This window comes from Hordeum vulgare, chromosome 7H (genome assembly GCF_904849725.1).
Source record: "Hordeum vulgare subsp. vulgare chromosome 7H, MorexV3_pseudomolecules_assembly, whole genome shotgun sequence".
Lineage (NCBI taxonomy): Eukaryota > Viridiplantae > Streptophyta > Magnoliopsida > Poales > Poaceae > Hordeum > Hordeum vulgare.
In genome coordinates, this window is record NC_058524.1 from 254,508,537 (window position 1) to 254,525,318 (window position 16,782).

General features: G+C 43.6%; 1 protein-coding gene across 1 annotated transcript; it reads left to right on the top strand.

Annotated features, from left to right (window-relative positions):
• The first annotated feature begins 5,506 nt into the window (after positions 1 to 5,506).
• LOC123407417 (dihydroxy-acid dehydratase, chloroplastic) lies at positions 5,507 to 10,694 on the top strand. Its single transcript, XM_045100550.1, has 14 exons — positions 5,507 to 6,134; positions 6,629 to 6,700; positions 7,046 to 7,093; positions 7,253 to 7,407; positions 7,542 to 7,736; positions 7,806 to 7,917; positions 8,188 to 8,257; positions 8,344 to 8,402; positions 8,491 to 8,614; positions 8,698 to 8,768; positions 9,282 to 9,383; positions 9,851 to 9,931; positions 10,108 to 10,266; positions 10,349 to 10,694. The coding sequence occupies exons 1-14, from the start codon at positions 5,646 to 5,648 to the stop codon at positions 10,397 to 10,399; spliced, it is 1,788 nt and encodes a 595-aa protein (XP_044956485.1). The 5' UTR covers positions 5,507 to 5,645; the 3' UTR covers positions 10,400 to 10,694.
• Positions 10,695 to 16,782: the final 6,088 nt, after the last annotated feature.

Genomic DNA, 16,782 nt, shown 5'->3' on the forward strand with positions numbered 1-16,782 from the left:
AACTGATATGATCATATGCTACGTTCATAGTTTGGGTCTTGTCCATCACAACATTCTCCTAATGATGTGATCCCATTATCAAATGACAACTCATCTCTATGGCCAGGAAACCTTGACCATGTTTGATTAACGAGCTAGTCCTTTAGAGGCTCACTGGGGACAGTGTGTTGTCTATGTATCCATACATGTATTTGAGTTTCCAATCAATACAATTCTAGCATGGATAATAAATGATTATCATGAACAAGGAAATATAATATTAACCACTTTATTATTGCCTCTAGGGCATATTTCCAAGAGTTGGTGGGCTGGAAGGTATACGTGTTTGTAGAAATGCACTTTGTATCTCTCACCTTCTTTTTGCAGATGATTCGTTGATCCTCATGAAAGCCAATGCCCAGAATGAAAATACTCTAACAAGAGTGTTAGACACTTATTGTGGAAGTTCAGGACAACTCGTGAGTATGGTGAAATGAAGCATATTCTTTAGTCCTAACACAAGTTTTCTTGTAAGGGAAGATGTTTGTAGAAACCTAGATATACTAACGAAAGCATTGTGAGATAAATATATGGGCTGACTCACAATTGTGCGTGTGGATAGAAGTGGTTGTTTCCAACATATCATTGATGATTTTTTTCAAAGAATAAAGGGATGGAAGGAAAATGTATTATGTGTGAAAGGAAAGGAAATCTTAGTGAAAGCTGTTGCTCAAGCAATTCCCTCATGTACCATGTCGATGTTTAAATTACCCAAAGGGATTTGTAAATCTATCACATATGAGTTGTCAGGCTTTTGGTGTGGAGATAAAGAAGAGAAGAGGAAGATGCATTGGTTTGCATGGTGGAAGTTCTGCGTCTCGAAGAGGAATGGTGGCTTGGGGTTCACAGACGTGCACGGTTTTAATATTGCTTTATTAGCAAAATAGTGTTGGCGATTACTCCAAAAACCAGTTTTTTATGTATGCATGGGTTCTAAGTACAAAATACTACCCGGATGAGAATATCCTTAATGTTGGCCCCAAGAAAGGATCTTCGTACACATGGCAAAGCATTATAGCTGGAATACAAACATTCAAACGAGGGTGTATATGGCAGGTAGGTTCAGGTGCACAAACCAACATTTGGCATGACCCCTCAATCCCATTGAGTGAATATTGCAAAGTCAATACACCAAGGAGATCAACAAAATTAACAAAGATTGAGGAGTTGATTGATCCACACATTGGCCAATGGGATGAGGAATTATTGTGATCTATTTTCTCACCCATGGACGTAAACAGAATCCTGCAAATTCCGTTACGGGTCGAGGTGGTGGAAGATTTTGTAGCATGCCATTATAACCGATTGGGCACCTTCTCAGTAAGGTCTATTTATCACATTGAGTTTTAACATCAATTTGGGCAGCCTTGGAGTAGATCAGATGCTCAGGGGAGTGCATCACATGATAGTTGGAATCTTGTTTGGTCCTTGCGATTTCCACGAAAAGTAAAACACTTTATATGGAAAGTTTCGAGAGGTGTTCTACCATGTTTTGGTACCCTAGCTAGAAGGCATGTTCCTGCTTCCGGCCAATGCCCGATCTATCGCATAGGGTATGAGGACATACAACACTATATATTTACCTGCTGTTGAGCATTAGAGGTTTGGGCTGAGCTTGGTCTGAAGGAAGAAATTACAAGAGTAGTGGTAGAAGACCTTTTGGGTTCAATCACTATGGACATTTTATTGAAACACCAAAGTCTAGTAAACGAGTTACCCATGGACAAAGTGGTAGCCATTGACAACTGATTTATCTGGTGGCAGCGACGACAACTTGTTAAGGGCGAAGTGATCTGACTACCAGAGCAAACAACAGTGTATATTAAAGTTCTGGCAACAAATTTTGTCTGTGCTGCAATGCCCATCGATGAGTCACATGTGGCAGAACCCGAAGAGAGGTGCAATTAAAATTAATGTGTACGCATCCTTTAGTGATGAACAACTAACATGTGATACACGTGGAGTAGCTCGTGATGAACATGGTGAGTTTGTTGCGGTTGTGTCATGGTTTATACCACATGCAACTTCTGTGGACAGGGCAGAAATCTTGGCAATTCGCAATGGCTACTATGTGGTAGCTAGAACTGGGTGCAGTTCTCTAATCATTGAGTAAGATAACTCGGTTGCAGTTGAGGCACTAAACCAGGAAGTCTACCTTGGAGAGGAAGTGGCTTTCGTTTTAGAATGCAAAGAATTTGCACTCGATATGTCCACCACCGAAGTTATAAGGTGCTCCCATGAAGCAAATGGAGTAGCTGATAGCATAGCAAAAGCTTCCCATAGTAGAAAGATCTTCTGAAGTTTGGGATAGCTCAATCTCGGCTTTTCTCACCTTATTGTAAATGACATTTGTAGTGTTTGAGAAATAAAGCCTTCTACTTTCAAAAAACAGTGCTCGGATTTCTCGGGTTCGGGTTTTTTGAGTTTGGGTTCGGGTTTTTCGGGTTTGGGCTTTGGGTATTGGGTTTTATGCCCGACGTGACCCTGAGGCATCCCCAAAAGCTTTATCTAAACATTGTTGTGACTATTCTTTGAAGTGGGTAAACTTATTCAACTAGAGGATACCCCGCTCATTGCTGCAAAAATTGTTTGCTAAAAAATTGGATGCTAACACGGGAATTATAATATATATATACATATATATTGTTATATTTGATTAGGTATATTTTAACAATATTTATTGAATACAAGTAGAATAATTAAATGAAAAACATTTTCTCATGCATGCTTATAAGTAGGATAATTAAATAAAAACATTTTTCTTATGCATGAATGTTGTGGTGGGTCTTTTTATGCATGATTGCATGTTGAAATGAGCCTTATCCAATTCTTGATTGTATCGTAAGGTGATATACTTGTATGTTGAGATAAATAAGTAAGTGTGGATGACTCTTTTAGGTATATATAGGATAAGTTAGGGCATATACAATGTTACGGATGCCTCATATTAAAGTAGCTTGAAGCATCTACATTGATGATTTCTCTCCAATACAAATCTACCACTAGTAAACATCATCAAAGAAAAAAGGAAATAGAGACTCCAGTACACATGCATCTCTATTTTCCACTTTATTTTTTCAGTTTTTTTACATTAGATCATAATTGTTCTCCTGAAACATCAGTTTCTTACTGAGAATCCAACTACATCATTCAAAACTATATCTAATCATACATGACATACGAAGCATTGTGTGTTACAAAGGTGATACTATCACCACGGTTTTGGAATAATTTCCTCCAAATGTGACGTTCAGAAGAGATTTAATTGGACCCAGACTTCAATCGTGGAACATCGTGCTTCAGCGCTTGTCCACGGTACATTTGTCAGATGGGTCCGATGTATTTCATTGGAACCTTCACGGGAATGGACAATTCTCAGTTGAGTCTATGTATAAAGCCTTACTCGAGTCTGATGTGCCAATTGATAATAACAAGAAGATCTGGAAGATGAAGATACCACTTAAGAATAAAATCTTTGCATGGTATCTTCACGGAGTCATTCTTACTAAAGATAACCTTATTAAGAGGAATTTGTATGGGAGTACGCAATGCGTCTTTTGTCAGCATGATGAGACAATAAAACATTTGTTCTTCCATAGCAAATTGGCTCGTTCTATATGGCCAGTCATCCAAATAGCTTCTGGCTTGTATCCTCCTTGTAGTGTTGCTAATATATTTGGCAACTGGTTAGACGGGATTGATCACATGCTTAGAACTCTTATAAGGATGGGAGCGCTTGCCGTTATTTGGTTGCTTTGGCTATGCAGAAATGATAAGGTTTTTAATGATAAAATACTTCTCTCATGCAAGTTATCTACAGATGTACCGGGACTCTTCATTTATGGTCTTCTCTACAATGCGTGGCGAATCGAGACGTGTTTATGGAGGTGTGTACACGATTGGAGGATACAACAAGGGATACTTTTACCCGACATGGGTGGCACCATGATCTTAGGATTGCCTCGCCTCAGGTTTAGGCATTATACGAATTTTAGTTTATATTTCGCCATTTTTTAATTTTTGTTCTTTGTAAGAGGAATTTATTTGGCTATATACATTTTAGTTATGTAGAGGCCGGGTACAATGCTTAAACCATTTAAGTAATAAAGCGCCCTTATCGAAAAAATAACATATGAAGCATCACCTTGAAGCTGTACATTGGTCATGCCTTTGTCAGTGAGATGATCTATATATAACATTCTCAAAACAAAGTGCACGAGAAGTCTTTCCCGTGTAGGCCTTGTTTGGTACGGAGTTTTTTGAGGAGATTGATGGGGATAATTTTCATAGGATTTGGGTGAAGCCCCATCCTTCATCCAATTCCTTCAAAAACCCATTTATCCCCAATACACTAGGTATGTGTAGTGTATTGGGTATTAAAAAAATGTACTATAATTTAGGGATTTAAAAAAAATATGAGGATGAAATATGTCAAATATATTAGAACCAAACGGTGTTTTAAGATATACGGGGATTGGAATAATCCATGACAAACCCTATTTAGCGCCAAAGACGTCAGTTACACGCAAATTTTGCTAACCGGTGTCTGCAGCGCTCCGCAATGGACCGACCCATCTAAAGATCGTGTGTGTGTTTTAGTCCATGAACTTTTTTCCAAATCGATGAACTTTTTTGAAAATTGATGATTTTTTTTTTGAAATCGGTGAACTTTTAAAAAAATCGGTGAACATAATTTTAAATTCATGAACATTTTTCAAAATCAATGAACTGTTTTAAAAATTGATGAACTTCTTTTTGAAAATCGATGATTTCGTTTTTGAGTTCTGTGAACTTTTTGAAAATCCATGAACACATTTAAAAAATTGGTGAATATTTTCCATAATCATTGAACTTTATTCGCAAGTCTGACTTTTTAAAATTCTATAATCTTTTTTTATTGTTTAATGACCAACATATTCTACATGGACCTGTCCATGAAAATGAGCGTTGTAGGCTCCGGTTCCCCTAACCGGCGCTCAAGACCCACATAGGAGGTCTCATAATCCCACCGATCCCTACTAGTCTAAGGCCCTGTTTGGAACCACTCAGATTATATAATCCAGTTTTTATAATCTATTTTATCTCCAAACATGACAGATTATGGTGTAGATTATAAAAACTAGATGGACAGATTATTAAAAACTCATAATCTACTCTACCCCAGCTAAAATCAAATTATGGATTGCTAATGACCCATTACCCTTGTAAAGTTGGAGTTAATTACATTCCTATTACCGCCATCCTCCTCTTTAAAAAAAACAGAGGACAAACAAGTCATTATGCAATGTAAAACCTGAATTACAGTTTATATAATCTGGCCTCCAAACATGTCCAACTAGATTATTTTTATAAACCAGATTATATAATCTATCTTCATAATCCAAATTATCATAATCTATTGTGGTTCAAAGAAGGCCTAAACAAGGCCGTATAAAGAAATAAATCCGACCCGGCCCGCGCTGGCGCTGGTGGTGTCGTCTTCCTCCTCTTCCAGCAGACGCCGTCATCCAGTTGTCCATCTTCATCTCCTTACTTGCTCACCCTTACCCCCACCCCATTCCAAAACCCTAAACCCCATTCCAAACCTCCCCGCCCCCGCCGACGCCATGCAGTCCCTGGCGCTCACACCCCCCTCTCTCCCCGCCTCCGGCCCCACCCCCGCCTCCGGCCGTCGCCTCGCCACGCGTGTCCGCGCCGCCTCGGCCGTCTCCGACGAGCCCAAGCTCAACAAGTACAGCGCGCGCATCACGGAGCCCAAGTCGCAGGGGGCGTCGCAGGCCGTGCTCTACGGCGTCGGCCTCACCGACGCCGACCTCCGCAAGCCGCAGGTCGGGGTCTCCTCCGTCTGGTATGAGGGGAACACCTGCAACATGCACCTGCTCCAGCTCGCCGAGGCCGTGCGCGACGGAATCCGCGACGCCGGCATGGTCGCCTTCCGCTTCAACACCGTCGGGGTCAGCGACGCCATATCCATGGGCACCAGGGGCATGTGCTACAGCCTCCAGTCGCGCGACCTCATCGCCGACAGCATAGAGACCGTCATGGGCGCGCAGCACTACGACGCCAACATCTCAATCCCTGGGTGCGATAAGAACGTCAGTGAGCCCCCTGTACTGCTTACTGTTGCCATCCTTCCTACCTCAAGTCAACAGCGATTCGGCCTTCTGAAAATCTGCAATGTGTTGCCATCTTACTGCTTCAGTGCCCTGTTATAGTAGAGACGAAACTGTAGCTCTAGCCGCAGTTATATTACAAAAGGTGTGTCCAGGGCTCATCTAGATGAGACCTAACCAAGTAACATCTAACTCATATGCTACTTGATTTTCATGAAGATTCGTGCAGGTTTTTATTTTTTATACTTTGTTTGATTACTTAAATGATGTGTGGGAGTTAGATGAGACTTTGTTAATTCTCATCTAGATGAGAGTTAGCAAATCCGTATTACAAATCTCATGTATTTTAGCTCAGCGCTGGAAAATGAAACAGTATTAACCGGGTCTTTCTTCAATTGTGCCAAACCATGGTTCCTAGATTTGGGAAACGTCTAGATGTTCGTTGCGTCTGAGTTTAGTGGCACTTCGCATTGCAGATGCCAGGTACAATAATGGCAATGGGACGGCTAAATCGACCAAGTATCATGGTTTATGGTGGAACTATTAAGGTAATGTTACCTCTATTTTCTTGCTATAAATCTACTGACTGCACTTGTGGGAATGCTTTTTGTTTCATAATTAATTGGTCTGTAGATGTGACTCAGAGTTATGATGAAACCAAACTGTTTGTGGGATGCATAAATGGCTCGGTGTATAAGGAAAAATTGAATGGAGCTATTTATGCTGGAAACACAATTTGGTGTAGTTGATTATGTGCGCTGACAAGCTTGCAATTTTAGTTGTGTGATTTCGGAGGTGCTAACCAGCTTCATTATCTGTTAAAATGTGTGTCGGTTCATTATTGTTTAACATGTTTCTGATAATTTTCTGACTTTGAGTTTTTATTTGTGCAGCCTGGGCACTTTCAGGGCAATTCGTATGACATAGTATCTGCATTCCAGGTAAGTGTATCACCTTTTTACGTTCATCAACTCTTATTTACATGTAGCTGCTTATGCAGCAATGCACAGCTTATGCTTAGTTATTTTGATGTGCTATGCAGAGCTACGGAGAATTTGTTATGCACAACTTATGCTTAGTGATTTTGATGTGCTATGCAGAGCTACGGAGAATTTGTTAGTGGGTCAATCAGCGATGAGGAAAGAAAGAATGTACTCCGCAACTCATGCCCAGGAGCAGGTGCTTGTGGCGGTATGTACACAGCAAACACAATGGCATCTGCCATCGAGACAATGGGCATGAGCCTTCCATACAGGTGCAAATAACATCTGGAAATTTCTTGTTAATTCTAGGCAAAACATTGTGTTTCCCCTTAACCATTTCACTTTGATTTGACTTCATTGATTGACTAAAATTATTAACATTTCGTCTCTGTTTTATTTATCAAAGCTCTTCAACACCTGCTGAAGACTCATTAAAGCTAGATGAATGCCGTCTTGCTGGGAAGTATCTCTTAGAATTGTTAAAGATGGATTTGAAGCCTAGAGACATTATAACTGAGAAGTCATTGCGGAACGCAATGGTTATTATCATGGCACTTGGTGGGTCTACTAATGCTGTACTGCATTTGATTGCTATTGCCAGGTGGGTTATCACCTTCTTGTCCATCTAATTTCTTAATTAGACAAATGCTCATTGCCCTTCCCCTTTCAGGTCTGTGGGTTTGCAATTAACTCTTGATGATTTCCAGAAGGTCAGCGACCAAGTTCCTTTTCTTGCAGATCTTAAGCCTAGCGGAAAGTATGTCATGGAGGATCTGCATAAGGTAAATACTTGCTAAACTTGATTTCACTTCGTTCTGGTTTGACCACACATAATGAAGTTCAAAATTTAAGGACTTAAGCCAATCGGGGAAATCTAACACTAGTGTTAATCACAAAGTTTATAGAATATACATTATATTACTCCCTCCGATCCATATTACTTGTCGTTGCTTTAGTATGGACCCGAGGGAGTAACACTTTTGAAGTACACTTGTTGGAATCATTTTCATACAAAACCATGCAAATAATTTATGTTTGTGTTGACATTGTAGATTGGTGGAACACCTGCAGTAATTCATTATCTCTTGGAGCAAGGTCTTCTTGATGGGGATTGTATGACTGGTGAGTACAACTAATGATCGTCCATCATGTCATGTAGGAACTCCCTCTTATTGACTAATAACGTGTATTTTCTTCTTGCCGTTCAGTCACTGGAAAAACTCTAGCGGAAAATGCTAAAATATTCCCACCTTTATCGGAAGGACAGGTAAAGGTCAACCCTGACTTCCTGAGTTCTTCAGCCCACTCCATCTCCTTTGAGTACTAACGTCTGTACACGTGTTAATTTGACTCAGCAAATAATACGACGGCTCGACAATCCTATCAAATCAACTGGGCATATACAGATACTTTATGGCAATCTTGCACCAGAAGGCTCTGTAGCAAAAATAACTGGCAAGGAGGGACTGTTTTTCTCAGGTGTTCTTTTGCTCCTTCCATTTTTCAATCTTCGGAAGCCTTTCTATAATGTGGGGATTTGACTTTTGTTTATCAAATGATAGGCCCTGCACTAGTTTTTGAAGGTGAAGAATCAATGATTACAGCTATATCAGAAAACCCAGCAAATTTCAAGGTAATGTGCAATTAACTTTCTACGGCCATAATTCAGAAGATGTGATTTTGGACATTCAATTGGGAATCTTCAAGGTCAAATTTAAGGGCGTATTCAATATCCAATCTCGTGTTTTAAGTACAAGCCACGACACTGAACAAAAAGCATAGAACTGTAAAGCAACTGTTTGTATGATCTTTAGGATGCAGGCATTCTCTCTCTCTCTCTCTCTCTCTCTCTCTCTCTCTCTCTAGAGTACACATAAGGCTTGCACATCTTCGTACTGAAAGAATGCCACGACGTGGCCACTGTGTACCACAAATGCTTACATATTTGTGGTAAAGAAGTTCAAAATTTTAGTGCCACCGAAATTTCCTCAGCCAATTATCTATGGTAGGTTCAATGTATAACTTTGTTTTTTCATCCTTTCAATGCAATAGTTGTTTTGATTCATTCAGTTATGCTGGTAGTTTACCAGGACAAGTCTCGTACATGTTCTGATGAAGTATTCCATCGCCACGATGGTTAAAACAGGGAAAGGTTGTAGTGATCCGAGGAGAAGGACCAAAAGGAGGTCCAGGGATGCCTGAAATGTTGACTCCAACAAGTGCAATAATGGGGGCTGGTCTTGGGAAGGTAATGCTACCGCATGCCATTGTCAGAATTGTACTTTAGTTTTATCTGCCCTTAATAAATGCAATAACATAAGAGTATGGCTATTTTATATCTCACCTAGTCAGTGCCATACTTTACCCATTCTTAGAAGTATAGTTGCTAATACAAATCGTACATCTGGACAGCTCCATATGTTTGTTCTGATATTCTTCATAGTTCCTGAATTTTTTGAAATTTCAAGGCAAACAATCTTGGGCTTCCTTGAACATATTACCACCTGCCGGTGCTCTTCGAAATCTTGACATTGATTTGTTCTTCACATTTGAATGATCTAGAGCTTCCTTGCAACATCTTTTTGTCTCTGCTGGTCTGTCCATGCCGCCCCTATGTGCCGCTCAGCATGCATGCCATAAAGTCATCTTTTTTTTCTTCAGATAACCTATTAGTTCTTTTTTTGAGTATTTAGCTATTGTTTATCTTTACTACAGGAGTGTGCCCTGCTGACAGATGGTAGATTTTCTGGGGGGTCGCATGGATTTGTTGTGGGCCACGTATGTCCTGAAGCACAGGTACTGTGTTGTAGTACTCCCAATGGTTACAAGATTAAACTATAGTGTGTAATTTTGAGTTTTTTCTCTTGTGGCAATTCAAGTTCTTTCAGTACTGTACAAGCTAGGGTAATCGAAAAAATAACCAATGAAAATATACATTTTGTGTGTGTTATTCACAAGGTAACTTCTTTCAGGAAGGAGGCCCAATTGGTCTTGTTGAGGACGGTGATACAATCACGATCGACGTCGTGAAGAAAGTAATTGATGTTGATCTGACGGAAGACCAGCTCGAACAAAGGCGAAGGAAATGGAGCCCGCCGCCACACAAGGTTACCAGTGGAGCACTTTGGAAGGTACCCAGCTTATGTACCGGCATTCTTGATGATGCAGTGTTGACCTTATCTAAACATCTCTCATCTCCTTTCTTTCTTGCAGTACATAAAGCTTGTGTCTTCAGCCTCAAGCGGGTGCGTCACCGACGAGTAGGGTCCATCCTGTATTGTGCTAATTCGAGTAAAGTTTGCATCGCTATAGCGGAGATCGATTCGTTTAAGGGCGTTTATTTTTGCAAGTGTACTTTCTTTTTGGGTAGTAATGGTAGCTCTGGGACAATAAAGGTGCCCGTTTCCAGTGGCTTGAGGAAGGCCAGAGGGAATTGGTGGTAAGGATTAATGATCTAGTGTTGTTGTGGTGGTGAATTAGACAGCTTTGAGTTTATCCTCTGTAATGGTTGTTGGGACCCCCAAATTCATGTGAAACTTGAAGCTGCTTTGTTTGGTCATATTATGGAATTGAATCTTCTGCAGCATCTGGTTGGTGTGCCGAAATTCTGTGGCACGTCTTCAAGGCAGCTTAACGTGCTGTCTGGTTGGCTGTCATGCAATGGGAGTGCAAAAGAAGAAGAAGAAGAGAAGACCGGGGAAAGCTGCCCCAAAAAGTGCCAAATTTTATCCAGCTCAAAGTGTAACACAAAGAGAATACATGGCCCTGCTTAAAGAAGTAAGAGCTGAGAGCATAAGCTGAGCCTTTTTTTTAACAGGGCAGGCCCCGAAGGACCCAGATGTTGCATTAATTTTGAGTGGTGATGTTACACATTACATAGAGGACTTCCAAGAAAAAAAAATACAACCAAGCCCTATCCTTTTACAAACGTGACCCTAGAATGAAAAACAAAAACGCAATCGGGTCCATCACCATCAAGCTTGTGTCGTGGCCATCAACCTTGTTGTCGGGGACAACACCACTAGGGACAAAGCCACCTTGTTGCCGGGGACAACACCACTAGGGACAAAGCCACCGAAGAGCGCCCAGCTGTTGGAGCTGAAGGGCCTTCCCTTCGACTCGCAAGCAAGGTCTTGTACGCCTCAACATCGCTCGCCAATGCCGAGGACAAGCTCCAGGATGGCATCATCCCATACGCCTCACGGTGGACACGGTCCTAGCCATCGTTTGGACCGTCCGCTGGCGGTTCGGACCAGACCGAGCTGGCGGTTCGGACTAGACCGAGCAGTGTGGCGGTCCTCATTTCAGGGACCGGACCAGCAGTCGTGAACTTCGGTGCGTACCAGTGGTCCTTACGGTCCCGATGACGTACAATCATTGTCATGTGGGCCTAGGCTGTTGGAGCGGTGGTCGGAGCAGCAACACGGTGCCCGGAGCCGGAGAAGACACGCGTGAGAAGCGGTGGCCGCCGGCGCTGCGGCGGAAGGGAGGGGCACAGGAAAGAGAGGGAGTGGCACGGCCGCACGGGTGAGAGGGCGAGCAGATGCGTGAGGGAGCGGCGGCGTGAGGCACAGGCGCGGCGCCGCCAGGGAGAGAGAGGGAGAGCACGGGAAAGGAAGAAGCTAGCGGCGTCGTGGGCATGGATGACACACGCACGATCCTTTTATGTGTGATGGGTGTTGGAACTAATCTTGTTGTTAGTGTTAGGTTCAGATTATTTCTTGTTTTTAGAGTCATGCATGCAGCTTAGATAACGATAGGCTTAGTCATGCCAAATTGTGTGTGCGCATGACGTCTTGAATGTGTGTGTGTGCCGTTGCATTAGCAAGTAGTCTACCTGCAAACATGGGAAAATTGACAAAATTGACCCTACGCTGAAAGAAGTCACAAAGTAAACCCGCGGTGTAAATTTTTTACCGAGCTGACCCTTTCATGTGGCGTCCGACACCTAGGCGCGACACTACACTGTGTGACGCCTAAGACGTCGGCGCCACATGCCCGGCCACCTGGCACAGCTCGCCCCACCCCCTAGGCAGTGCGACGCCTAAGCCTCACACATTGCACACTCTGCAGTGTGGCGCCGAGCGCTTAGGCGCCACACTGTGACTTATCCAACCACGGGCCACCCCCTCCCCCACCCCTCCTCATTCCCCTCCCATTCGTTTTTCAAACTGGCGGCTGGCTCTTCTCCTCATCTCAATGCCCTCTTCTAAATGCTTCAGATCTGGTGATTTCTTTCGTGGATTTATCCCCCAAACTTGTCTACGAGGTAATCTCTTCCGTTTTCCATCTATCTATCCAAATAGTATTCATATTTTTCAGATTTGGGTTAGTTAGATTGAGAGCCATGTTTTGATTGAATTTGAAATGTAGAGATGAGTTAGTCCTATTTTATGAATCCTAGATAAGTAGTTGTGTTATATGACTATTCCTATGAGTAGATGGCCTGGATTTTATGCGGATATGAGTAATATGAGTTTTTTTTTGAAGATGAGTAGATTCATATGAGTATTTTTTTAGTAATATGTAGATGAGTGGATGAGTAGATGAGTAGATTCATATGAGTATTTTTTTGAAGATGAGTAGATTCATAAGTGTATTTTTTGTGATATGTAGGATGGTGTGGCTTTTGAATGATGCCTATGACGTTGAACGCTGAGCCTAATTGATGTTTGAAAATGATCGAGATGGACCTAGAGGGGGGGGGGTGAATAGGTACAAATCCAAATTTTAACAATTACTTAGCAATTTAGGCTAAAGTGCGGAATATAAGTGTAAGCCTAATAATTGCTATGACAAAGAGTAAGCTATTAGGAGTGAAGCAAGGCAAGCGGTAAACAATAAGCAAATACAAGTATGTAATAAGGATTAACACAAGTAGAGAGTTAGGGTTAGGAATAACCGAAACTCCGAGAGAGACAAGGATGTATCCCGATGTTCACTTCCTTGGAGGGAAGCTACGTCACCGTTAGAGGGGCGGATGTTACCACGAAGGCACACCAACACCACGAAGGCTCACCCTATTCTCCCTCTGAGATAACTCCACGAAGGCGTTTCTCAACCACTAGTGGTAAGCCTTGAGGTGGCTTCCAAACCTTCACAAACTTTCCGGGGGATATCACAATGGTTTGATTCCTCTCCGAAGACTCCTACCGCCTAGGAGTCTCCAACCTCCAAGAGTAACAAGATCACGGGGATTGCTCAAAACTTGCTCAAATCACAAATCACTTTGGTGGGAAGGAGGAGAGGGAGATGATCTATCTTTTGATTGGAACAACACTCAAAAAGGACTCACAAATGCTCTTGGGATCTAGGATTTGGTGTAGACAAGAGTGAGTGAGAGGAAAGGTGTTCTTGGATGTGTCTTAGCTGTGTTGAACACCCTTTCACGAGGTGGGAGAAGAGTATTTATAGTGTGGAGTGAAATCCAGCCGTTGGAGGTGCAATAAGTCACACAGGGTCCGGACGTCCGACACTTGTCGGAAGTCCGGGCGTCCGTAAGGGACCGGACGTCCGACAGGGGTCGGATGTCCGAGACCTGTAGGCATGCCTGGAACTCTTCTGAATTCGTCAGCGGCCGGACGTCCGACAGGAGTCGGTCGTCCGAGGCCTGTAGATGTGCCTGAACGTATTTGAATTCATCAGCATACGGACGTCCGGAGTGGCCCGGAAGTCCGTGTTATACAGCACAATTTCTACTGGTGGTGGCTTCCGAATTTCCGATGGTGTCGGACATCCGGCGCTCGGACGTCCGGAGGGAGCCGGATTTCCGAGATATAGTGCACACAAACTACTGGTGTTGACCTCCGGATTTCCGGAGCTTGGCCGGACGTCCATGGAAGAATAATAGATCATCATAGAAATAAAGGAGCAAGACATAATAGTCTATGATGATATCATAGCAAATCACAACCATTCATAAGTAGCCATCCATGAGTTTTATCCATTACATTAAATCTCCAAAGACTAAAAATGACGAGAATAAATTTTTTAACTACGATACATTACTCCCCCTTTGGCACCAAGTACCAAAAAGGGAGCCATCAGTAACACCAACCAAACTCAGAGCTCATCACCATCATCATCAGCATCATCAGCCAAACCACTGCCCCCAGCCTCGTCAAAGAACTCAGACCACTCAGGACCAGAAGGGAAGCCAAAGTCAATGGAAGGAGCAGCAGGAGGGGCCTCATCATCACTCACAGTAAGATCGCCCGAGGCTCTCAGACGAGCCTTGAGGGCATTCTGAGAGGAAACTAAGCGGGAGACCGCATCATGGGTTTGACCACACTGAAAGGAGACAACCTTCATCAAAGCAGAGTGAGCTTTGCCAAGGAATTTGGCAATGCGACCGAGAAAAGCGGAGCTAGATGAAGGGGTGGCGGCCCGTGCAGCAGTGCGGTGAGTGGTAGTAGAGGAAGAAGGGGCGTGCTTGGGAGCAAAATCATTTGCCATGTGAGCGGGAATGGACCACTTGCGATGGATGTGAGTGGTAGCCACAGAGAAATCAGCAACGTGGTTAATAAGTGCCTGGATGAAAGGAGCATGAGGAAAGGCTCGCTTGTACTGAAAGCTAGCAAGCCGAATCTCATGCCATAGGAAATGGGGCACATTGATTTTGGTCTTGGGGTTCTCGAACAAGTGGTACATGATGTCGATACAATAGCCACTGCAAGAACCCTTATCACCCATCTTGGGATAGATGGTGCGGATGACACACTGAAAGATAATGAAGTAAGGTGAGCGCCAGATGGATACCTGGTTAAGGTCCTTCTGGTGCTCATCCTCATCAAGCTCACGTAGTGGTTTGAGGAGGTGTCCACACACGTCAATAGTCTTAGGCGCATGGTTAGGATCATCCTTATGTATTTTATAACCGGAATGGGGAAAACCCAGAGCGGCAACAAAAGTAGCATAAGTGGCTTTGAAACGAACGTCAGAGGTCATCCAGGTGACAGTGTTGTCGGAGCTAAAGTGACATGTGACATAGAATTGGTGGATGACAGCAACATTATAGTCGCAATGAAAAGCAAACGAGACGGCAAGCCCCGAAGACTCAATAATCTCAATGGCACCCGGATATTTCGCCGGGTGCTTGCGAATATGCTCAATATCAATGTAAAGATGATTAGATAAGCCCTTAGGAACTATGACGGTGGAAAAGATGTCCGCCTGGACGTTTGTGCGAAAACGTGAATCCGTAGAATCACTGCCGACCTCGTATTGATTTACGTCGCGGCGGAAAGTAAGATAGGAAGCTGCCCCAAGTGTGGTAAAGTTTGTGATATTACGACCTAACGTGGCAGGAGGCTCTAAGGAGATGCGGCGAGCTTCACCTTCAGGCTGGGAAGGAGGCGGTTGTGGCATGTAGGATGCCCTACGAGACCCGAGCTTGGACCTTCGAGCGACGGGTTGAGGAAGTTCCTCGGTGGCAAGCTCCTCCTCGAAGTCGGGGTCAGCATCATCAGACGGTGATGGAGACGGCGACCGCCGGGGCGGAGAACGTCGGGCAGCCCGTTTGAAGGGACAGTGTGGCTCATTCGATTCCGACCCCGTGTTCATAGGGATGCGAGAGGATGAGTCGGCCACGGTCTTCCGAGCGGTGTGCTTGGTCTTGCCCATGGAGCCCTACGCGGATTAAAAATCCCCAAATGAGGAACGAACAAGGAGAGACATGGGAGAAATCATATCCAACGCGAGAAAAGACAGAGGAGCAACCTGAGATGGATCCCGTGAAGAGTACGGACGGAGAAGCAGGGGATCCGCGGAGGAGATCGGTTCGATCTCGAGGAGGGCGGCGCTGGGGAGGAGCTCCTCGAGCTGCTCCCAGGGCTGGCGGCGGCGGCTGGGGGGAAATGGGGCGCAGGGGATTAGGGCAAAAGGCCCAGCCCCGCACCCAGCTTTATATAGGGGCCCCGAGGCGTCGAACGTCCGAGAGGCGTCGGACGTCCGGAGGTCGGACGTCCGAGAGGTGTCGGACGTCCGGAGGATGTTCTGGCGCCGGACGTACGAGATGAGCCGGACGTTCGAGAGATAGAGGAGGGGAGTGTTTTGATGATGATGACTTGCATGGTATATATATATATATATAAGACAAACTATGAGCACTGTTTTTTTCCTAGAAGCATTACATGCATGAAATGATCTGTGCGTACGTTGTAAGCTTAAAAACACATAGAATTACTACACACTCCCCCTAAATATATGCGCATATCAAGACACAACCATATTGTGAGTGTATGTATGTGTGCAAGATTTCAAGATATATTGTCAAGCTCCAAGATACCAAGTTCACGCCTAAGTTGACAGAACCTAGCTACGCTAAGTGGCTTGGTGAAAATGTCGGCTAACTGCATGTCGGTACCCACATGGGTAATATCAATGTCACCCTTTTGCACATGGTCTCTCAAGAAATGATACCTAATATCAATATGTTTTGTGCGAGGGTGATCAATGGGGTTTACGGAGATCTTTATGGCACTTTCATTATCACAGAGAAGAGGAACGTGTCGATACATGATACCATAATCCTTCAGTGTTTGCCTCATCCATAGCAATTGAGTAGCACAACTTGCGGCTGCAATATATTCGATCTCATGGGGCATCGACTGTCATGACGTACGATGATCAGTACACACCATATATCG